The sequence below is a fragment of the Pogona vitticeps genome, chromosome 6 (assembly GCF_051106095.1).
Source record: "Pogona vitticeps strain Pit_001003342236 chromosome 6, PviZW2.1, whole genome shotgun sequence".
Lineage (NCBI taxonomy): Eukaryota > Metazoa > Chordata > Lepidosauria > Squamata > Agamidae > Pogona > Pogona vitticeps.
In genome coordinates, this window is record NC_135788.1 from 104,805,730 (window position 1) to 104,829,859 (window position 24,130).

A 24,130-nucleotide genomic window follows, 5' to 3' on the forward strand; every position below is an offset into this window, starting at 1 on the left:
TACAGTCTTATGAAGGCTAGACAAGAAAGAAAGGTGACAGAGAAAAAAATTAACTTGTTTGAAATATTGTACACCAGGGTAGATTTGCAGGTACCTTGGAGTGCAAGAAAGAAAAATAAGTGGGTCCTATTTGGAAGAAGATATTAAGAATTGAATTACAGTGGTGCCTTGCTTTACGATTGCCCGCATTACAATGAAGCCGCATTACGACGATCTTTTTGCGATCACAATTGCGATCGCAAAACGATGGTCTAAATGGGGTTTTGTCGCTTTGCGATGATCGGTTCCCTGCTTCGGGAACCGATTCTTCGCAAAACGACTATTTTAGAACAGCTGATCAGCTGTTTCAAAATGGCCGTCGGGTAAACAAAATGGCTCCCCGCTGTTTTCTGGGATGAATTCCTCGCTGCACAGGCACCGAAAATAGCCGCCCTATGGAGGATCTTCACTGGACGGTGAGTTTCCAGCCCACTGGAATGCACTGAAGGAGTTTCAATGCATTTCAATGGGCTTTTTATTTTCGCATTACGACGTTTTCGTTCTACAGCGATTTCGCTGGAATGAATTGTCGTAATGCGAGGCACCACTGTACTCATATTCTGAAGCACGTCAGGCTTTTTGCTGCTTTCCTAACAGACTGAAAGTGAAGTGAGTTTCCCAAAGTGGTCCATGAATTGAGCCAAGGCTCTCTGAAGAACAGAACATTGCTTCCGTTTTCGAGGGACAAAAATCTATGGACAATGACGGAAGAAGCAAAAATGGTAATTAAAAATGGCACAGCAATAGGATCAGGCCAGCCCAAACTGAAGGAAATTGATAGCTGAGTACTTTGTCCCCATCTCTAATTAAGATCTTAATTAGTTTTAAAACCAATTGGCCTTATGTGCTCTGGGTTGAAAGGAAGTCTATTATAAGTGAAGATATTTGAAATATGATCAGCCTGGGTGAAGGCTGGTCACAGTAACCATGAGAATGGCCTTCATGGAGCTGGTTGTAACAACAGAGTCTTGTTAGGGTCAAACAAACCATCATCTCTATTAGTGCAGAGGGCTTCTCAACACCTAAAAACAAGCTACAGTGTCATCTCTGCCAGACACATGGTTGTGATCTGTTTGTATTCAGGTAACAGTGGGAAAGAGAAGTGTTTCTCACTTTAAAATTAACACATATTTCAAAAATGAAGGCTACACAACAACAACAACAACAACAATAACAACAACAACAACAACAACAACAACAACAAAAAAGACAAAACTTGTTTCAGAGAAATAGGTTCAGACCTACCAATATGCCTGGTGAGGCATAAACCAAGAGATTAATCATTTAATTAGACGTCTCATGAATGCATTCATTCATTTTATTTTCACTTTACCTTTAATCCCAAAATGGGAAGTAAGATGTCTTTTTTTAATGTTAAGACAGTCAATAATACAGTCATGTTTAATGTGTAAAAAAACAATTAAATATATGACATATTAAAAACATCACTCCATTCTATCATCATCCAGAATCTGAGCACTGCTGACACCAGATGGCAATTCAGAACAATGACAAACAGAATAGGGGGCAGTCCTTCTTGGTGAGTGCTGGCATAAAAGAAAGAACGGGTGGTGAAAGGCTGAGAAGCGAATACACAAGTCAAGAGAAGTAGCACAACCCTGATCAACACCAATTAGGCCAGCAACATTTTTTTTTTGGTAATTCCATCACTATGGTGATAGTGAGTGTTTTTCATTTTTTCTGCAAATGCACATTTTGTGAAGCTTCTTTTTAACATTTCATATTTCTACTCTTGCATTCATCCTATTTGGCACTTTCGATCTCATCATAGCAGGATGTAAACACCAGAGGGCAGCAAAGTCCCAGAACTCGGTGGTTCCAAAACCTGCATACAGTGTTTCCTTCCTTCTTCAAACCTGTTTGCACTTTGCAGAAGACATGCACAGGGGTCTAACATCCCCAGAGTTCAGAAGAATGACTATATGTAGTTCCCAAGCAAATGTTGAAAAATAGGTTCATTTATACATCATGTTCATGTTCCAAGTACTGTATATAGAAAAATATACGCCCTTACTGTATATCCCAATGACTATGTCCTAGACTTCAGATGAACACCAGTTAGCATTTACACCGTAGTTTAAGCTATAATTTTATATTGCTTAACCTGAAATTCAAATTCCATTGGACTCAGCAGGACTTGTTTGTCATTAAACATTGTTTTAATCATGCATAGGAGAACAATTTGGGCTGCAAAAAAGCCACACTGAGTCAACGGCATTTATTTCCAGAGACACACATAGACAGCTAGTACAGCTGAGCTGAGGTGAACGTCCAAATACTGCTGACCAGAATCTCTGTCCAATATAGAGCAGAAGTCTCCCACTCCTGCTACAGAACTGAGGTGGATCGGGGACACTTTTGTTGTTGTTGTTGCTTTCCTCATTCGAAAGAAACATTGCAGAGAATTTTATTTTTATTCAGTTTTTAGATGTCCTGAGGTAAATTTAGCACTTTTTTTTTTTAGTGCTTACAGATTTTCGTCATGCTCCTTACAAAGGCAAAATATCACAATTTGTCAATAACAGGATAAAGAGATTCATGTCTTGGCTTTCATTTGTTCTTCTGTGCAGTATCGGCTCTTCAAAGAGAAACCTTTTTTAAAACTGTAATTCCAGAAAGCCAGTAGTAAAATAAATGCAGCAGCCTTGGCCAGATGGGCACCCACTCATTTGGGATGGGAACTCCCTGTTATCTTCCAGCCAGCCCATCCTGAAAATATTTTTTACTTATATTTCCAGAAGACTAGCCACAGATTGTATAAGTAGCCTTTCCTAGCTGTGCGCTTTCTAGTAGATGTTTAGCCTGAGATTTAAATAACAACTATTGAAAAATCAATGGGCGGTTTATATCTAAATAAAGAGGAAAGGGAATGGATTCGAATCCCCTAATTTCATTACAGTCCTTTGGGGAAGTAACAAAAAAAGTGCATTAGAATATGTGACTGATATACTCTACACCAGTGGTTCTTAACGTGGGCGATAATGCCCCCCAGGGGGCGATTTCATTTTTCAGGGGGGCGGTGGAACGAAAAGGGGCGGCGTGGGGGCGCTGGAGCAGAAGGGGGGCGGTAGGGGGGCGCTGGAGCAAGCCAAACCTGTGCAGATGGCTGCAGCCTTTTTACAGTGTGCATGAATATATATTTTCCTCCAATTTTAATTTAGTTTCAGACTTTTTGTCTTGAAATTTTTAGTTCCTGCATTTGTTTTTATGCCCTTTTTATATTTCTTTTTGCGTCTTAAAATTCACTTGAAACTAAATTATTAAATGTTACTTTTTGTGGGGCATTTCATTTTCTTGGAATTTAATTGTGTTTTCAGGGGTCATTGGATTTAAGTGTCTAAATAAATAAATAAATAAATAAATAAATAAATAAATAAATAACTGCGGGGAGGGGGGCGATGATAACTTCCTCAATGGCTCAAGGGGGCATTTCTTTCAAAAAGGTTAAGAACCACTGCTCTACACAAAGTTTAACTCATGGTCAGTGGGGTTGATAATTTTGTCAGGTCTTCTTACGGACAGAAGCTTTGGTACCTTCATTGCAAGCCTAAATCCTCAGCAGAGTTTTTGAGGGGGAGAAACACACACATGCGCTCACACAGACAAATCCGTTGGACTTCCGATTTTTATTTTTGCAGACTTTGAAACTGCCCTGTCCACCAACCATGCACACCTCAGAAATCTCCTAGTTCCAGTCTTTCATTTCACACAAACATGACTTCCCCATTTTATGTGGGCTGGAGAAGTTGAGCATAACTGGGTTTGACTACACAGTACGTCTGTCCAAAATTATGAATTTCAACTCAGCTTATGTCATGTGGGAAACTATGGCTTTATTGCATTTTAAGCATTTTAAATTATTGTGCAAATGCTAATAAAGCCAACCAATCCGCATACAATGGAATCAGAATACCAGCCTGAGCATTCCAATTTTATCTGATTTTTATAAATCAAAGAGGGTGAGACCTAGTTAGCATTTTAGAATCAAGACTCTCCAGGTGCAGTGAGCAGATTGGAAAGTCACTGATGAGTCAGAGTTGTCTAGACTGGGTTGAATGAACAAAGGGTCTTGTTTAGTGTAAGGCAGCTCTTCAAATGTCCGTGTTCCTCTCATGCAAGCTTGGCATTGTGGTGTAATGTAGACCTGCAAATGGAGAATGAATTGTCATAGACTGAAAGGGGCTTCCGAAATTCTCAAATTTTGTATCTGGCCTTAATATGGTAAATAGGAAAGCCAATTAGATTTGCATAAGCTGGGGAGTCAGGAAAGTTTTAAGGATCAGATCATACTTTTGCACTATTAAAGAGCAGGCCGGGTAGGTGGGGCTTGTCAGCCATGGAAGGCAGCCCATCTAGGAGAAGGAAAACTCCAATTTCAAACCTCCACTGCCTTGTGGCTATATCCACTCATGGAAAAGGTTTCAGGAGTTAACCTCGAGGCAAAATCCGGAGCTGGAGTCCCGAAGGCGGCATGTGTTGTTCTGCCAACTCCTGCGACATTGCTGGAACCAGTTGTATTGGCTCTTGCCTTTCCATTGGACCATTTCAGCAATGTGGAGAGGGGGGATCTGCTGCTTGGGTAACAGCCTATCCTCCATATTACCTTACCCGGGCTTCATGCTCTGGAGAGGACACTCCTCGATTCAGAGCATGTTACCATAGTCTCTCGAGACTGAAGGATGCCTATGCTAGACTGAAAGTACAACTCACTGTTAAATACTGCAATTTAAGGGCAGCCCACCATCTAGAGAACAGGCTGTATTCTATCACAGAAGAAACAGCATCTGGAGGTTGCGTAAGCAATGCATGTCTCAAAGCAAAACTATTCAAGGGTGAGCAATGTCTTTAATGGGTCACTAAAATATTCCAATTACAAAACTGCATACCTTCTACAAGGACCTCAGCTGGTAAATTAATGTCTCCTAACTTTTGCCTCCTCCCTATTCAATCTTGCACATTTCCTGATTGGCATGGCCAGGGAAGCACCTAAGGAGGTATATCTTTTATTTTGAGTTTGTTGCCCTGTTGGATTTGTTCAAGCCTTCAAACACAATTTGCTTAGGTTTTAAAACTCTTTTTACACTTTTCGGAGGATGGCCAAAAAAACCCCGATCTGTCAAATGGAAGACGAGGGGAATCTATTTTTGCCATCTGTTATCAAACCTTTGTTGTAAGACAATCAGGGAGAGATCTTCCCTGATCTCTCACCTGGAAGTCTGAATGGCCAACACCTCCTTTGCACCAAGAAATAGGGGAAAGGGCCACTGTCCTTTTTTTCTTCTTCTTCTTCTTATCCTGACTGAAACATTAAAATCCATCTCCTCAAATCTGATGGGCCATCTTAAACCATTAACTTGGCTTTGTTTTCTTTTCATTACTAACCCTGAAAGAGGAGAAAAAGAGGTACCCAGTCTCCCTGTTTTAGGATTCTTTCAGTGCAGGTGGGCCCTTATTCTCTACTACAGAGATTAGCTTCCAAGCCCTGAAGATGTTGATGTCATTGTTATATACCCTCAAGTCACCCTCAATGTATGGCGGCCCCATGAATGAGCAATCTCCAAAATATTCTGTCCCCATAGCCCAGCTCAGCTCTTGCAAACTCAAGCCTGTGGCTTCCTTTGGGGAATCCGTGCATCTTGCATTCGGTCTTCTTTCCCTGCTGCCTTCAACCTTTTCCCAACATTTTTGGGTTCTTTGCCCCCCAGAGAATCCTGTCTTCTCATGATGTGCCCAAAGTAGGACAGCCTCAGTTTCAATATTTCTGCCTCCAGAGATCGTTCATGCTTCATTCGATCTAGGACGTTCTCGTTTGTATTTTCTGGCAGTCCTGGCATCTGCAAAGCTCTCCTGTAGGACCACATTTCAAACAAATCAATTTTTTTCCTGTCGGCTTCCTTAACTATGAAGACATCATAGCACCTTCAATAGCGCTAATAGCCTATAGACAAGTGAACTTTCACTAACATTTGGATTTTCTTTTAATTAACCTGAAAGCCAATTGAATAGTTTCTTTTTTGTTTTCTTTCCAAAACCTTGGTTTTAGACCTCTCTCTCCCCTCCAATCCACTCCCTACAATACCCTGCTTAAATTCTGCATTAACCATGTACTGTGACTCTCCCCAATAAGAAATATTTTCCCTTTCTGTATCATTTGTTGTTGTTTAGTTGTTAATTCGTGTCCAATTCTTCGTTACCCCATGGAGGAGAGCACGCCAGGCCCTCCTGTCTTCCACTGCCTCCAGGAGTTGGGTTAAATTCATGTTGGTAGCTTTGATGACACTGTACAACCATCTCATCTTCTGTCGTCCCCTTCTCCTCTTGCCCTCACACTTTACCAGCATAAAGTGTCTCTTCTCATGAGATGGCCAAAGTACTGGAGCTTCAGCTTCAGGATCTGTCCTTCCAGTGAGAACTCAAGGTTGATTTCCTCTAGAATAGATAGGTTTGTTCTCTTTGCAGTCCAGGGGACTCTCAAGAGCCCCCTCCAGCACCACAATTCATAAGGATCAATTCTTCAGCGGTCAGCCTTCTTTATGGTCCAGCTCTCACTTCCATACATCACTACTGGAAAAACCATAGCTTTGACTATGCTGACCTTTGTCAGCAAGGAGATTCCTCTGCTTTTTAAGAAGCTGTCTAGCTTTCTCATCGCTTTCCTCCCAAGAAGCAGGAATCTTTTAATTTCGGGGCTGCTGTCACCATCTGCGGTGATCATGGAGCACAAGAAGGTAAAATCTGTCACTGCCTCCATATCTTCCCCTTCTATTTGCCACAAGGTGATGGGGCCAGTGGCCATGATCTTAGGTTTTTTGATGTTGAGCTTCATGCCATTTTAATTTCTTTATTTTCTTTATTTTATTTTTGCACTCTCCTCTTTCACCCTCATTAAGAGGTTCTTTAATTCCTCCTCACTTTCTGCCATCAGAGTGGTATCATGTGCATATCTGAGGTTGTTGATATTTCTTCCAGAAATCTTAGGGTTTGGGATTCCTCCAGTCCATGATGTGTTCTGCATATAAGTTAAATAATCAGGGAGACAATATACTGCCTTGTCGTACTTCTTTCCCAATTTTGAACCAATCAGTTGTTCCATATCCAGTTCTAACTGTTGCTTCCTGTCCCACATATAGATTTCTCAGGAGATAGATAAGGTGGTCAGGCACTCCCATTTCTTTAAGAACTTGCCATAGTTTGCTGTGGTCCACACAAAGGCTTTTGCATAGTCAATAAAGCAGAAATATATTTTTTTTCTGGAACTCTCTGGCTTTCTCCATAATCCAACGCATGTTAGCAGTTTGGTTTCTAGTTCCTCTGTCCCTTCGAAATCCAGCTTGTACTTCTGGGAGTTCTCAGTCCACATACTAATGAAGCCTACCCTGTAGGATTCGAAGCATAACCTTGCTAGCGTGTGAAATGGGTGCAACTGTACGGTAGCTGGAGCATTCTTTGGCACTGCCCTTCTTTGGGATTAGAGTGTAGACTGATATTTTCCAATCTTCTGGCCACTGCTGAGTTTTCCAAACTTGCTGGTATATTGAGTGTAGCACTTTAACAGCGTCATCTTTTAAGATTTTTAATGGTTCAACTGGAATGCCATCATCTCCACTGGCCTTGTTGTTAGCCATGCTTTCTAAGGCCCGCTTGACTTCACTCTCCAGGATGTATCCCTCTGTGCTCAGAGTTTACAGAGAAAAACTACACCACATATTTGCCTAGCATTCATGTAGGAAAGGCACTACATCCATGCAGGTACGTGTTTCACAACATGAGCTGAGGCTGTATGATGGTTCCCAGATTTGTTTTAAAAAGCTCATACAAAACTTCCCCAGGTATTTGTAGCAAAAAACAAACATCCACTTAAACCCTTTCCCAAAACAAACCCACTATTTAATTACTGGCAGAAACCTGAGTTCTATTGACATGAATGGAAACAAGTTCTTTTCAATATGTAGAGTTGGTTATTGTTTTTAACCCACAATGTTTCCATCACAATACAAAGCCAGTGTTTGTGAGAGCAGGAAATGCTCTCTATGCTTCTGTCTTTTGCTGTGGAACAATGCTGCCCAATCACAGCTAAGCTAAAATATTGAATTTCTCTTGCTACTTTCTTTGAGAAGTCCTTGGTTTCCGGCCAGCAGAGAAGCCCTTACCAACAAACCAGGGAACGGATTTTGTTTGCAATAATAGAAATAGCAACTTTTTTTCCTGACCATACGATATTCACTAAAACCAGTTACAGTTGTACTGGTTAAGGATGAGTCAGAAAGTGTATCCCGCACAAACATGATGATCCAATAAACATAACTCTGTGTACAGTATACGTATTTGGATCTCAGTTGACAAATATTAGCCTAAAAAGCATCCTATTTCTTCAAGAAAAAAAGGCTCATTGTTAAATTTGGTTTTCCATGCTTTTAAACTTTTATGAAGATCATAAACCACTCGAGCGCCACTTTTTAGTGAAAAGGTAGAATATAAATGTAAAAGAGAGACTACAGCTAATTGCTTCACCAAATAAAATAACTTGGAAAAGTTAAGAGGATGGGCAGACAAAGTCCAACTGCCAATCTTGGTTAGCATCAGTCCTCACAGACCTGTGCTGGTAGGTCAAAAATTACATCTATTCTATTAATTCAGTGGGAAAAATCCTGTTAATTGGCAGAGTAAATCACATTAGAGTAGTCCACTGAATCAATAAGGATTTGGTGAGTCCACTCCTCTGTACATTCCATTGACTTAAATGCACCTAATCTGACTGAAACAGAAGTTGAAGTTAGAGTAGGCTCATATGAATCACTGGAATTTGTGAATTCTTATTGATTCAATGTGTCTACTCTACTGCAATTCATCACACTAAGGGTTTTGGTCACTGTGTCTACTCCGGGCAGGACTAACAATTGGTTTTAGGCCCACGGCTCTCAGTGCGTCACAGAAGACATGCTTGTGAGGGAATTCTCACAATTATAGTCCATGAAAGCAATCTTTCCTAAGCTCCGCTAAAGTGGCCTTAACGTTTGTCTGACAGTATTTATTCTGGCAGTTTCTCCATCTTGTGATGTTCCTTGTCCTGCCCTTCACCACTACTTTGCTGCCAATCTTTACTGGGAGTCTTTCTCTTATGGGGAATGAAGGATATCCACTTATTTATTCATCTTTTACCATTAGGTCAGACATTTTTTAATTGAGGTGAAACAGCAAATGAGGCCCCAACCAAAGGCAAGATACATAGTAGAGTACTCCAAAACAGCCATGCTATTTTAGTACATGAGGCAAAATATCCCATGGGCATTTCTCAACAACCCTGGCAGTACAAGGTATAAAAACAACAAACTAAACAATTAACAATGTGCTGTTCTTTTCATGTCACCCAAAACATGCCAACCACCTTGCTCTCCTTAATTAATGGTAGCACCAGCCCTTCATTCCACCAACAGGCAACTCATTTGTCTGGTTTAATTGATAGAGCAGACACAAACATTGCCAAAAATCTCACAAAACAATTCCCCTGACTATACTACTTTTTAAATAAAAATTGTAAAAGCTATTATTGAGTACAAACACATTTATAATTCTGAACAGCGATATCCTAGCTTGTTGTTGGGGTTGGGTTGTTAAAAATATATCCAAACCTGGTCTCACCATCTTCGAAAAAGGAAACATACACAAGAGAATAAAGAGTGCTAAAGACAAATAGAAAAAAAATGTTACAAACAAAACAGGGTTCCCCAGCCAGTGGCCTCCAAATTTAATTGGATTTATTTATGTATTCATTAAAAGATTTATATCCTACTTTATACACAAAAATGTGCTGGACAGTAAGTCCCATCATGGCTAGACAGAGTATTAAATCTCATCACTCACAAGCCAGGATAATGTGTTGGAACTTTTTGCAACAGGGAGTTCCAGCTTCAAATTTTAAAAAGCTTCCTTATTGAGCACCTGTGAACAAGGAATTAGAAAGAGCCAGCACAACACGATGGGTGACATGCTGAATTTGGAGTACGGAGTCCTGAGTTCAAACCTTGGTTTGGATTATGGAGACCTGGGATCATGTTTGTTGCAAGAATAATGAGGAGTCAATGAATATCACATTGGATTTTTTTTAATAGAACTACAGTATTTCATAACGGAACCTGTGGTTGTTACTATGAAAACAGAGCAAGCCTGAGGAACAGTGGTGTGAAATACATGTGACAGAGAAATAAAATCAGTGAGCCACCAGATATATAAAAAAAGAATATGAAGGATTTCAGTAGAGGGACACTGACACTGTTGTTTTCATTTACAGTGGTACCCCGCATAACGAGTAATTCGTTTAACGACAAACCCGCATAGCGATGTGTTTTTTGCGATCGCAAAAGCGATCACATTGCAATGTTTGTAATGGTAAAACATCGCTTTGCGATGATCAGTAAGCGTTTCGCTTACCAATTTTCACATAGCGATGTTTTTTTAACAGCTGATCGGCAGTTCCAAAATGGCCGCCACGTAAATAAAATGGCCACCCGCTGTGTTTTTGCCCTGATTCCTCGCTTACCAGGCAGCGAAAATGGTGGCCGCATGGAGGATTTTCACAGAACTGTGAGTTTTTTGTCCATAGGCAAAAACATGCTTTAATGCATTCCTATGGGCTTCTTTGTTCCGCATAGTGACGAATCCGTATAGCGATGATTTTGGCTGCACGGATTATTGTCGCTATGCGGGGCACCAGTGTATATTCACAGAAAAGCAGAAGTGGATGTGAAAGGGAAAAATAACTCCACATAAGTTGAGAAGTTGTACATATTAGTTTTAAGTATGCTATTTCAGTGGACTTCTGTCAAACTTCACCCTCGACTGTGTCCCCAACACTTCCTTCTGTCTCTGTTTCTTGCATACACATACTAATACTGATAGGAAATTAGCAAAGCTTTGAAGGTGGAAGGATGCAGTCACTGCCTACAGAATGAACCACAAAAGTACATACTAATGGGCACAGTGGAGCAGGACTTATCAGATAAATCTTATCCTTTAATATGCAGATATTTTTGAAGAGTGGGAACAGTACAGTAAATTGGTAATTGCTGCGTTGTACTTCTCACACACTGCTGTTTGTGCTTCACTCACCCAGAGAGAGAGAGAGAGAGAGAGAGAGAGAGAGAGAGAGAGAGAGAGAGAGAGAGAGAGAGAGAGAGAGAGAAGAACATACAGAGGCTTCCAAAGTTCTCTGATGCCTTCAAGAATAACAAGTTCTAGTTGGCATAAGGCATTCATGGGATGCAATGAATGCCTCTTCAGATGCATGGAATGTAGTCTCAGTAGACACATTCGTGCAATGGCAAAGGAGGAGAGCAAACAGACAGTGGTGGAAATACAGGAGCTCCAGCATGCTAAAGGTCAAATACCAGCCCTTAAAGGTCTTTGATAATGCTTGAAGATGACGGACAGAAATCTAAATGGTGATGGTTAAGAGTCATTTATAAGTCAGTGACACCTACCTTCAAGCATAGATAAGCAGAATAGGACACATAAGGTGACACACCTGACTTCCAAGCTGGAACAGCCTGTCAGTGGTTCTCAGATCCATTCATCTCCAAGGACTCAGAAACTTTATAACAGCTAATTAATTGTAAGGGCCTACCGACTGAACTTTAATTCATTGCATTTATTTGATTACTCTTCTAATCTGTCTCTCCTTCAAAGAGCTGAAGTTGACTTACAAAGTTCACCAACACCATCCATTTTATGCACACTCCAATCCATGCGTGGGTTGGCAGAAAGCAACAAGCCTAAGTGCACTTTTTAATATGCTTCCAAGCTGAATGGGAATTTGAACTCAGCGCTCCACCCCTCTCAGTGTGACACTTTAACCACTACACTGTGCAGATCATAGGTGACAATTTTCTCAAAACTGTGAATACATGGCTAGGGTGGGGGAGTAAGAGCCTTACACTGTGTGTACAAGTATCGAGGCCTGGCACAGCTACATTATCCATACAAACAGAAGAGCGCATGATGTACTCTTTCCTTACTAACTCCCCCTACCAATGCATAACCAGGTGTCTCTTCAGTGCAGAACTCTTGTGCATTGCAGAAGATCCTGGGAGACATCTTAAGGATCACAAGTCATCTCAGACGAATCCTTTGATCTCACACCTGCTCTGTAGGAAATAAGAAAGCATCTTGGAGCACACGGGCATTTCACGGAAGAAACAGCAACAGCAGGTGATCTGTTTTATATTTTTCTTTCCCAGAAAAAAAATTTGGAGCGCCATTACTCCAGAAATATTTGCACTTCCTAAATTCCAGCCGTGCTTACTTGTTGGTTGGCCACATTCTTGACTCTGATAATATGGGAGGAAGAGTCTTGGGCCCGTCCCTAGGAGGCTGCGATTTTGTTCACTTACTCCACCGGACTTTGGAGGGGTTTCCCTTCCCAGTTAAGCGGCGTTCCAGATCGGGTTGCAAACTTTGCCGCCGTGTGAGTAGTGCCCTGCTGTTGCGACCGCAAGCGCCGGTGGAGCCTCCCTTTTTTTCTCTCCGCCGACCCGAGGCCCCGCAACTCGTCCTGAAAACCTCTTGCAGACAGTCCCGTCCCTGTTGGTTCCCCCCCCCAATTAAATCTGAGTGCCTTTAGGACCCAGAGGGCTCTTCCCCCTTTTAACCCTTTCTTCTCTGGTCGAGGCGTCAACCAGGGCTCGGAATGTTAAGCCGGCGTCGACCCCGGGGAGCGCCTGCTCTTCTTTCTGTGCAAACCCACAGCAGACCAGAGACGAGAGTGCCTCTGAGCATAGTCAAAATGCCTTTCTATCATGAGTCGCGTATTCTCAACTAATTTCTACACATCTGGGATCACTAGGGGGAAGGACTTCCCGGGTCAGAGGGATGTGGTTTCCGGGCAGCTTTGAGCCCCGGCACCTTTTTTTTTTTTTTTTGGAAAAAAAATTAATTTGGAAAATAACCGCCGGCAGACTAGCCTCCAGCAGCAACCGGCTTAAGTTGCATCCTCTGGAGCGCTAAACACGGAACCGTGTTACGCCCTTGAGCCAGCCTGCCGCGGTTTGCGTACAGCGCACGCCGCTGGGCAGAACTTAAAATTTTTCCAACCAGGTATCGTTGTCCCTCTTCCCGATCAGTATTGCAATATTCCTGGGATGTTTTGGCTAGACTGGTGTGAAACCAATTGCACCCGGCCCTCCACTTTTCGCCATGCATCGTCTTGGCGGAAAGGAGGCGTATGAAGAGTCTTAGCTGCCTGACGAAGAATGCGGTGTAATCCGGAAACTTGCGGGGAAAGCGATGCAGGGGGAAAAAAAAAACAACCTTACTCGGGAAAGAGAATGGGGGGAAAATGCTTGAAGGGGAGTAGCATTAGCCGGAGCTTAATTTGCTTATGTTACGGACTTCCCCTCTCCTGCCGCTTTAAAAAGATCTGTTGCTTAGGTTAGAAAATCAATTAAAAGAGGAAAACCTGCCAGACCTGTTGCAAACTGGTTAATTGGAGAATTTATGACAGGAATTAACTGTTGGCATTTAAGGTGCCAAGAAATTTTTGTTTTTTTCATTTTATAAGGTTTTTTTGTTTGTGTATATTTGGGCAGGAGAGTTCATGTATTGCAAGGGGGAGGTTTAAAATGTTATGCAGGAACCTGTCTATTTTTTATTATTATTATTTTATTTAGATAGCCTGGGTGTAAGTAATAGGAGGAGTTAACTGAGATGTTTTGTTTCTTTAAAAATTAGTGTTGCTAATAAAGTGCGGATTCCACCTGGTCATGAAATAAATAACCTTAACCTCACAATCAATCCCATGCACACTTGTTTCATAATTAGGTCCTCCACAGGGACTACAGTTAAGACTTGCTCCATAATGAATTTTCATATTGCAGAAATCATGTGAATGGAATTAAGGCAATCTAGGTCCCTCCAGATGAGGTAGGACTGCATAACTCCTTACCGTGGGCTATGATGCCAAAAGCTGCTGGGAATTATAGACAAAAATATGAATAAATGAATGTGGAGGGCCTCAGTCGCTGACCCCTGGATTAGTAGGTGGCAATTCTGATTGTGTATTAATGCACAGAGTCCTAATTTTGAGAATTCACCTACTTGCTTCTACGCTCAAAATCTAAATTTTGTGGGGATTTCCCTCCTAGCAGGTCAGTTTATGCCTCCAGCCTCATCCAGTGCTTGAAGCACAAAGGGAAAAGCAGCTTTCGTACATCCAGAGACCATTCTTCTGCTGCAAGAAACATGAGGGGGGGGGGGGGGACACAGATTTCTAACAGGCCAAGGGTGGAAGACCAAAGAAACGAAGCTGCCGGTACCTAGAAGTTTTGAGAAATGGGTTTGAGGGATGTTGGATGTGCATGAAGAGAGTAGTGACCCATTTGAAAAGTGATCAGTTTGTTTTTTTCTTAATGGGTGGGGGGAGGTGGGGGACAGCTAGCTACAAAAAATGAGCCTTGGGGGGTGTCTCCATTTTGCCCACTGTAACAAGTGGACTCACTTTTATTCCTGTTGTAATGCACTCAATTCTTTGCTTCATATAAACTGAACTGCTGGATAGGCTCAGTGGTTTAGGTCTCTGGCTGTGGAGCCAGAGGTTAGGAGCTCAGTTCCCCCACTGTGTCTCCTTGGTAAGGGCTGGATTCAATGATCCATGGTATCCCTTGCTTTTAGTTTTAAGATGGTATGGCTCTCCTGACTACTTTTTACTGGAGTGTAAAGCCGTTGAATATAATAGGACTAACTCCTTATTCCAGCACAGGATTTTTTTTTTAATGCACACAATCTCCAGGACTTTAAACCAATGTGTGATGGGCACAAACCAACTTGTAAAATGTTTCTGAAAATAATTACACTGCTTGATCTGATTCTGCTCATTTTGAATTGGAGTTATTTATCATGTCCTTTAGCAAAACTGATCACACCACATTTATTTATTGGAGCCTGGAACTGCCTACAGGCTTTGGAATTTTTTCAAGAGGGTTCCTGCTTGTGCAACCTGTGGCTGCAGTAATTAAGGACTATGTGGACTAGTTGTATCATACATACCTATGTGGGGGCAGGTGATTATTAGGCAGAGATCTATCAAAGAAAGGAGGTGGGCTGTCTGGCTAGTTGATGGCCTTCCTTTGTGAAGCCCATGCTTGCTCCTGGGCTCAGCTTTTGTTTCCATGCACACCCATTGCATACCTACTAACAATGTCCTCCTATTTATGGGAAATGCAAAATGGTTAAACACACATGGGTGCAATGAGGCCTAGTCAGCTGCTTGTCCCTGTGGATCTGAGCATGCTCAGGGGGAGGAGAGGAAAGTGAGGACATCAGATTCTAGAAAGTGAAGGTTGCAAAGGCAAGAAGAGGCAGGTAAGGGCAATGACCATCTGAAACTAAAACAAACAGCAATGGCGGGGCAGGGGTTGGAGTTCTTAAGTGGACTTCAGATGTGCACACTGACACACGCTGGATAAATTCTGTATTTTTTTTTGGTTGTAAAGGGCAGGAAAGTCAAACTTATAAGTGTTTTCCTCCTGTAAACTCTATCCCATTTTTATACTATACAATACTAACATCATGTTCTCTTAGTGGTGCAATTGGTCTAGTATTTGAACAGCTGATTGTAAGACTTTTGCTTTTAAAAAAAAGTCATCGTTATATATTGGGCATACAGAAATAGCACTTAAATGTTCTTTGGTGTGGAGGTAAAAATGAATGAATTGCATGTTTTGTGGCTCAGAGATTTGAGAAAATTTAGATTAGGCCTGGTGTAAAGTATTATTCCTATGCTAGGAATAGGCAGATTGACTTCAGCGTTGTATGTGTCCCTGGAAGTAATTTTTTTCTGAATAAGAAAATATTAGCAGGTTTTTAATTAGCTTCAGGAGGTTTTTAATGATGTGGTTTAAATTCTTGGACTGAAACGTGTTATCTGGTTCAAAAGAGACTGCTTATGTTTATTTAGGGCTAAACATTCTGCTCAAGGCATAATTTCCTAATAAAGGAAAGTCTGTGATATATACTTTTGTGAAATGAGTTTATAGTTAGACTGTAATGTATTTTTGCAAACTGTAATCCTTTGACCTCAAGAGTAAGGAATAAGGCTCATTGAACTCAATAGGGCTGACTCCAGCAGAGAGAGAGATATATACAATTGCACTGGTGGATTTCTCTGCTTCCCACAAGAATCAGGGAAGCTCAGTGGTATAATCTCAAAAAAAATCTGAACCAGGTTGAAGATTGTCTATGCAGAACTGTAAGATTAACTTGAGAAGGAAATTTATTCTTGCTCAGTTTGAACTCATGCTAAATAAGGTTTGGGGAAGATACGTTTTCTAAGGTTCTGCATAATTCTTGTTTTTTTGTCTTTCTGGGAGGAACCCTTCTTTTTATTGCTCACTGCCCTAGGCTATGGGAGGGTAGCTCCCCCCCCCAGGTTTTATTTTTAAATGCTAATAGGTCTAAGCACTACAAGATTATTTTGATTTGTTTGCCTTTTAACCATGACCTCAAGATAACAGATAAAGTTTACATTTTTGATGGCTAGCCAAGTTACAAACAGGTTTTGCTAGCTGTTGTTATTATTATGTGCCATCAAATTGCCCTATGAATGAGCAGTCTTCAAAATGCCCTGTCTTCAATTGTCCTGCTCCGCTCTTGTCAAGTCAAACCTGTGGTTTCCTTTACCAAATTGATCCATTTCTTATTTGGTCAGAATATAATTGATTTCATGATATACATAATGTTTGATTACAGATTTCTAGATTTCTTTGCTATAATTCCTTCCTCTTGGAGTTCAGTAACAGACAAATGGATCCTTCTTGCAGTGGTTCCCAACCTTGGGTCCCTAGATGTTCTTGGACTGCAACTATCAGAAATCCTGACCAGCACAGCTAGTGGTTAAGGTCTATGGATATTTTAGTCCAAGAACATCTGGGAACCCAAGGTTGTGCACTATTGTTCTAGAGCTCTGTTGTGTAAGAAGATTTGTTAGATACACATTAAATCTGTTCTAGAAATGGATAAGTGTAAATGCGTTCAGAGCAGGCCAACAACTGTGAAGTGTGCCAGGTAAAAGAGGGTTGATCTTAGTGTGGTGTGTGTGGGAATATGCTGCAACAAATCTTAGGCTTGCATGCTTCCCTCCTCCTTGCACCCAGCTGGGAGCAAATACAATATTCAGAAGTACCTGTACTTAATTTGGTTTGGGGCAGCTACGGTGTGTCAGGTTGTCTGCCACAGTAATTTATGAACAGTGTGTGATAATAACAATTTGCTTATCCTTAGTTCTCCACTCCCCCGTCAGCTTTTTATTAAAAATTTCATGATGTAAATATATGGAGATCTTGAAAATCCATATACATTTTGGTTGGCCTAATACTGATGTAAGGCTTAAGATAAACTACAACTAATTTCAAACAAGCTGTTATGAAATTAGTTTGTAGAAATCTTATACAGTACTCATGAGCATAAATCATAGTTGAAAATCAGGTAAGACAAACTGTGGTTTCAAGCTTCCAGACATCTTTTCCTCTTAGCACAGGAGCCAAAATGCTGGCTGTAGCTTATTCCTGCTTATGTATGTCATACTGGACCCTGCTTTAGTGTGCCATGCATACCTGGCCACAAATTCCATTTGATGAAAGCCGTGGTTTAGATATCTGGCTAAGGAGCCAAAAGTTGGACGTTTCCTCACTGTGGCTCTTTGACAGGAGCTGGATTCGATCATTTGTAGGTCCCTTCCAGATCTGCAGTTGGAAGATGATGGTGGTGATGATGACTGATTGATCCTGTTCCAAGGATCACTGTTCCCATTATAACTGCTCCTGCCCTAGCAACTTTTTAAATCAAATTTGCAGTTTCTCTTCCTATCAGCCTCACAGATTTCTCCTTTCCCCCTGCCCTGGTCAGATTTTGGCACATTGATCACAGATTTTCCATACCAGTCTTTTTTGGGGACCTAAGGATTAAACTTCTCATTCTTCCAATTTTAAACAACTATGGTGGATTCAACACCTTTTTTTTTAACCAGGGGCCACACAGGCCACCAAAAATGCCTGTAAATGAAGAAAAAAGGAAAAGAAACTGCAAAAGGTTAGAGTCCCACTTCCAGTTTTGAAAAATTTGTATTAAAGGGTGTTAAATGGTGCAGAAAGACTTTTGTGCACTCTTTAAAAAATAAAGTGCCAGTCCTGGAGGATTCAGGAGCTACCCTTTTTGTTGTTATTGGTTTTGGCTAGAAAAGAGGGGTCTGCCAGAGGGCTGGGGGCTGTTAAAGCTTTAACCTCTTCCCATTCTACAGCAGAATATTTCATGTAGCTATTTTATTAGTGCAGAGCAGCAACAATTAAAAGGGAGGAACTGTTATTACCGTGTTTCCATGAAAATAAGACCTAACCTGAAAATAAGCCCTAGTATGATTTTTCAGGATGCTCATAATATAAGCCCTACCCCAAAAATAAGTCCCAGTTGAGTGAAACCGTGCCCTCCACCATTGTGCAGCATTGTGCAGCAACCAGAAGATGACATGGCTGTATTTGAATAAATGTAGATTGTCGTACATGAAAAAAAAATAAAACATAAGACCCTGTCTTATTTTCGGGAAAACATGGTATATGTCTTAATATTCCTAGAAGTTGAGCAAATTGTCCAAACCTGAGCCTGTAGATGTCTCAAAGCTATGTTTTTGAAAAAGTTGTATGCAAGAAAAACCTATAAACTAAACCAGTCATGTTTAACTGGGGGAGAATTTTTTTTTCAAAGACTAAGCTTTTCTTAGCCCAATCCAATTTGACAAGTTTACTTGAATGTACGTAAGTCCCACTGAGTTCAAATAAGCCTGCAGAGGATAAATGGCTTAGTAGCTGGAACAGTTTTATTTAATCATAATTTCCAGGTTCACTTTGTGTACGTTTGTGTGCATGCGCGCGCGCGTGTATGTGTGTGCGCGCGCTTCAGGGCTTTTCTCTCAGTCAGGCAATCTCTCTTAATAGCCCCAAATTTAGCAAACCAGCTTCACGGGGTTAGCAACTGGTAGCTTCTTAAAGATTGCAATAATTAACGTTGCAAATTATTTCATTAAAACGTCACATTCATGTTCCTTGCTTATTTATTTTACCTTTCATGAAATATCCTACTGTTCTTTCTGTAAGAGCAGGGTGGCTCATATGTATCTTCCCTCCAATCCTGTGAGGTGGATCAGACAGGGCTCGGCCCAAAGTCACTTAAGTGGATTTCATGGTTTGGTGGGACTTAAACCATGATCTCCCAAGTCCCGGTCTAATCCAATGTATCATTATTACCCTCCAGCTTGACATCAGGACCATTTAAGGAACTACCGCCTGGCCTCGGCTGTCCGTGAGGTAGTAGCTGGAAAATAAAACACAAAGGCCTTATAAGCTTCAAAGCCGACGCACGGACACACAAAATGAGGAGAAAAATTACCGCCAAGCGGAACATGGTGGCTCAGTATTTCCAGTGTCCGGCAGCCGCCCCACCAGAGCAGCGAGTCCAACCACTGGTGAAAATGGAGAAAGAAATGGACCCAGCTGGTTCTGACTCGTTGGGGATATCAGAGGGTTCAGTAAAAACCTATCGTATTGTGCAGGTTGGGACTGCTGGAGGAGGCCTAAGGCTGGTGGCACCTCAGCAGACCAGGAGCGAGCGTCTGGAGACACCCCAGCGATGGGAGATTCAGGGGCAAGAGCTGCCCACTCCGGACCTGACTCCAGTCCAGTCGCCCGCATGGAGGAACCTCCAAGTGCCCGAACTCACCCTGACAGAAGATGTGGAGACCTACTTAACTACCTTTGAGGATGTGGCCGAGGCCTGCAAGTGGCCAAGGGAACAGTGGGTGACCCGGCTGGTGCCAGCCCTCAACGGAGCCGCCCTCCAGGCTTACAATAGTCTGGATCCCAGAGAGAGCGAGGATTATGGGAAAGTGAAGGCTGCCATCTTGCGGGAGGATGCCGCCAGCCTGGAGAGGCAGCGCCAGAACTTCCGGCACTTCCGCTACCACGAAGCCGAAGGCCCCCGTGAGGTGTGCGCCCGGCTCCGGGGGCTATGCCATCGCTGGCTGGAGCCGGACAGCCGCACCAGGGAGCAGATTGTAGAGCTGCTGGTTTTGGAGCAGTTCCTAACCATTTTGCCGGAGGAAATGCAGGACTGGGTTCAGGAATATCGCCCCAAGACCTGCATCCAGGCCGTGACCCTAGCAGAGCATTTCCTGTTGAAGCAACAAGAGGGTGAGAGATGGGACCAGCAGGTGAGAGCATTGTTTTACCAGGGATCTGGAATGGGATTTTCTTACGGGATCTGGAACAACAAAGCTTTGATCATCTTACCGGGCTGTAATGCAGAATCTAATATAGGCCTCCCAACAGCATATTTGTGGCCTTTCAAGACCTCAGTTCAATATATATATTTATATATATTTTTCCCCATTCCAGAAATAGGAATGGGGAAAAATACATTTCTACGCATTTATTTATTTATAAAATAAATTTATAAAATTATATATATATATATATATATATATATATATATATATATATATATATATATATATATATATATATATATATATATATATATATATATATATATATATATATATATATATATATATATATAATTTTATAAATTTTATAAATTTTATAAATTTATTTTATAAATAAATGCGTAGAAATGTATTTTTCCCCATTCCTATTTCTGGTTTAGGGTGATGGGTGGGGATTTATTTTTAAAAGAAAAAAAAACACAAAACCAGAACTGGTTGTCCAGACACTCCATAGTTATTTCCTGCTCCTCAACCCCATTTGCAGGTCATTTCTGGGCCTCCTGCATCCTGTGGTAAATCCTGTTACACGCATTTGGCTTGCATGTCAACATGGGAAATCCCAGGGTTAATTCTAAAAGAGTAGGTTTCCTTCCTTATTGTCCCTGGATATTGGCAACAATTGTTTTTGTTGTGGCAGGGAACACAATGTCTTAGGCTGGCCCTGACCTAAATGTTTTGTAATTAATGACATTATTTGCCTCCTTTTCTTACTCTCCCCTCTTCCTCAAACTGGCTCCTTGTGCTGTTTTCAGGTGCTGGGGCCATATGTGCTTGAAGAGGGTGTGAGTTTTCCAGAAAATGAGCAATTGCCGTTGGACACCAGGCAGATGGTGCTGTGCAGAGAGGCCAAGGAAGAGCTGAACAAGCACTCCTCCTCACTGGGTAAGGATATTTCTGTGGCCTAAGCAGAGTATGCAGATAGGATTATACGAAGATAATATAGTGAAATGAGCTTTTAATAAGGCTTCATGATAACAACAACAATAAAATCAGGTCTCTCTTAATGAGAGTTGAGCCATATGTCCGACAGAACCAGACAGAACAGTGTTTCTGTAACTGTACAGTGTTAAGAATGCAAGAGGATAGCAGGAGCTTTTCTGTTTTGTTTCGCTTCTTTCCCAAACTGGGAACCAACCATAACATATTTTTTTTTAAAGCTAGCAGGGTGCATCCCACCCTGGATCCCTGAGAGTCAAAAGTCCAGATCTGCCAAAATTGTCCACCACTTCTTTGCGTGTTAAAGAAAAATGAATGTGTCAAGGTGAAGCTTAGACTTAGAAACCTTGTCAGCAGCATGTTGAATTTCTGTAAGCAGCTATTTTTTTTTTAATTTGGTCTTAAATCAGGCACTCCTTCTCAGCCTAATCTACCTCACAATGTTGCTACAATGTTCTGATGGGTGGCAGTAGAATCATAAAAAAGCCTGAATACCTTGGAATCTAATTACAGTGGTGCCTCGCTTAGTGATGTTAATCCGTGCAGAAAAAATCACTGCTAAGCGATAAAATTGCTAAGCGAAAATAAAAAGCCTATAGAAACGCATTAAAACGCGATTAATGCGTTCCTATGGGCTAAAAACTCACCTTTAAGCAGAGATCCTCCATACTGACGTCATTTTCAGTGCCTCTAAAGTGAGGTATCCATGCCTGAAAACAGCAGGCAGCCATTTTGTTTACCCGCTGGCCATTCTGAAACTGCCGATCAGCTGGCCAAAAACAGGGGCTTTGCGATGATCGATTCCCTGTGATCATCGCAAAGCAAATTTCCCCCATAGGGACCATCGGCAAAAAGTCCGTCACAAAGCGATTTCGTCGCTATATGAAGCGATCGCTATGCGAGGCACCACTGTACAACCACTGCACATATTCCTGGAGGCAGTAGAAGTAGTATGTTGCAGGTCAGATTGCACAATGTCAAGGAAGGCTTCTGGTATTATGAGCTCATTTTTATATATAAAACACTTCTTGCAGAAAACCCTTTTGCAAGTTGGTTCACTTAGATAAAATAGTAACAGTTGAAACTGGGATTTTTTTTCCTTTCAATCCTGCAGCTGATGAGAGTGAGACCAAAAATGAGGATGGGTTCCTAGTCCAGGAAAATACAAAGAGGCAAAGAAGCCGGCTCCCTCCTACCTTGCAGCTGTCCCAGTTTGCCCGTCTGAACTCTGATGGCCATGGGGTTGCTAACAATAAGCAGGCCAATCCCAAGCAAGAAGCGCTTTTCCCATGCCCTGAATGTGGGAAGAACTTCTCTCGTAAATCCACGCTCACCAGGCACCGGAGAGTCCACACGGGGGTCAAACCACACCAGTGTACTGAATGCGGGAAACGATTCTTGCACAAGTTTAACCTGGTGAACCACATGCGAACCCATGTGCGAGAGGAGTCGAGCCGTTGCTTGTTGTGTGGGAAACACAGCAAGCGGAATTCGGGACCGGGTGGCCAAGAGAGAAAGGCCGGATGTTGTGAATGCACTGAAAGTTATGGCTTGCAATACAACACAGAGGAGAGAAGGCCTGAGGTGGAGGAACCCTTCAGCTAACCTGAATGGAGGGGAGAAACATAGCTGACTTGAATGTAGGAAGTAATCGTAGGAAATATTCTGAATCTTCCTCAGCCCTGGAAACGTCTAGAAATTGGAACTTTTAAAGAAATCAGAACTACCTTCTGATTAGGTCGTTCTGACTTTCATAAATAGTCAAAGCAAAAAAAAATGCCTTCAGCAGCTCTGTTTGGTTAAATATTTGGGGTTTTGTTTTGTTTTGTATCGTTTTGCTTTATTAATTTGTAAAAGTAACTGGGGGGAGTGAAAGGGGGCAAGAAAATTCTAATATACATTTATAGGAATCAAGTTCCTGCTAAATCCCAATCTAAAGGGAAACAAAGATGCCTGGTGGATCACACAGATGACCTTATAACCCAAATTACTGTAGTTACAATTCTCCCCCCAAAAGCCACTGATTGAATAGTATCTATCCGTACACACTTCTCAACAGACGAAGCAGCTATGGCTATAAATTGTGGGTGATAATCCAATAGCAAATTTTGAAGGATGAAATCCAACCATGAATCAGATTTCTAAAACCATGTTTATATCCAAGCTACAAGTGTCTTTATTGGATGGTGCAGGAAGACTATGTGGACAGGGGCTATACATTCTTCATATCTTGGTTGGTAGTTTACATGGCCAGAATTCGACTAGTCTAGTCATGATAATGCAGGCACGACTACAGCAATGGTGTAGTGCTGCAATATACAGGGAGAATACTAAATGGGGAAGGATATTGAGAGCTACAGTTCAGTTCATTTGGAGGCTCGCATGTTCTCCATCCCTGAGGAAAAGTGTGATGGAGTGTCGCCACAACAGTCTTCAATGCAGTGCTGCCTCCTTCATGGTGATCTTTAGCAGAACAAATTTTGTATTGTGAGAATATAGGTGAGAATTTGTAGGATGTCAGCCTTTTCTTTGAATTTGTTTAAATAGTGGCACATCAAGAAGTGGAAAAAAAATCACAAGAGTCTTTGATGTCCCCTTCAACTTTTTTTTGTGTCAGCAGCCCACTGCCCTTACTTACATTTTCTTTTTGCTTCTTTGTTTATTTTCAGTCAATAATTTTTTAAACTTTTTTTTTAAAAGAACTACAAGAGTCTGGGTAAGATTCAAAGTGCTGTCTACCTAGTTCCTTGTGTGTAAGGAGACATAAGGAGATATCCTTACCACCGGACAAATGTTTTAAAATGGCAGTAACTA

The 24,130-nt window shown here is 41.6% G+C and overlaps 1 protein-coding gene across 2 annotated transcripts; it reads left to right on the plus strand.

Moving 5' to 3' along the window:
* The first annotated feature begins 15,290 nt into the window (after positions 1-15,290).
* Positions 15,291-24,006, plus strand: LOC110086484 (zinc finger protein 232). Of its 2 annotated transcripts, none has more exons than XM_073004480.2 (4): positions 15,291-15,411; positions 19,351-20,305; positions 21,133-21,262; positions 22,431-24,006. In XM_073004480.2, exons 2-4 carry the CDS (start codon positions 19,469-19,471, stop codon positions 22,919-22,921), a joined length of 1,458 nt encoding a protein of 485 aa, XP_072860581.2. In that variant the 5' UTR covers positions 15,291-15,411; positions 19,351-19,468; the 3' UTR covers positions 22,922-24,006. The 2 variants fall into 2 exon arrangements, with proteins under 2 accessions (XP_072860581.2, XP_078234256.1); XM_078378130.1 differs by lacking the exon at positions 15,291-15,411 and adding an exon at positions 18,060-18,135.
* The last annotated feature ends 124 nt before the right edge of the window (positions 24,007-24,130 follow it).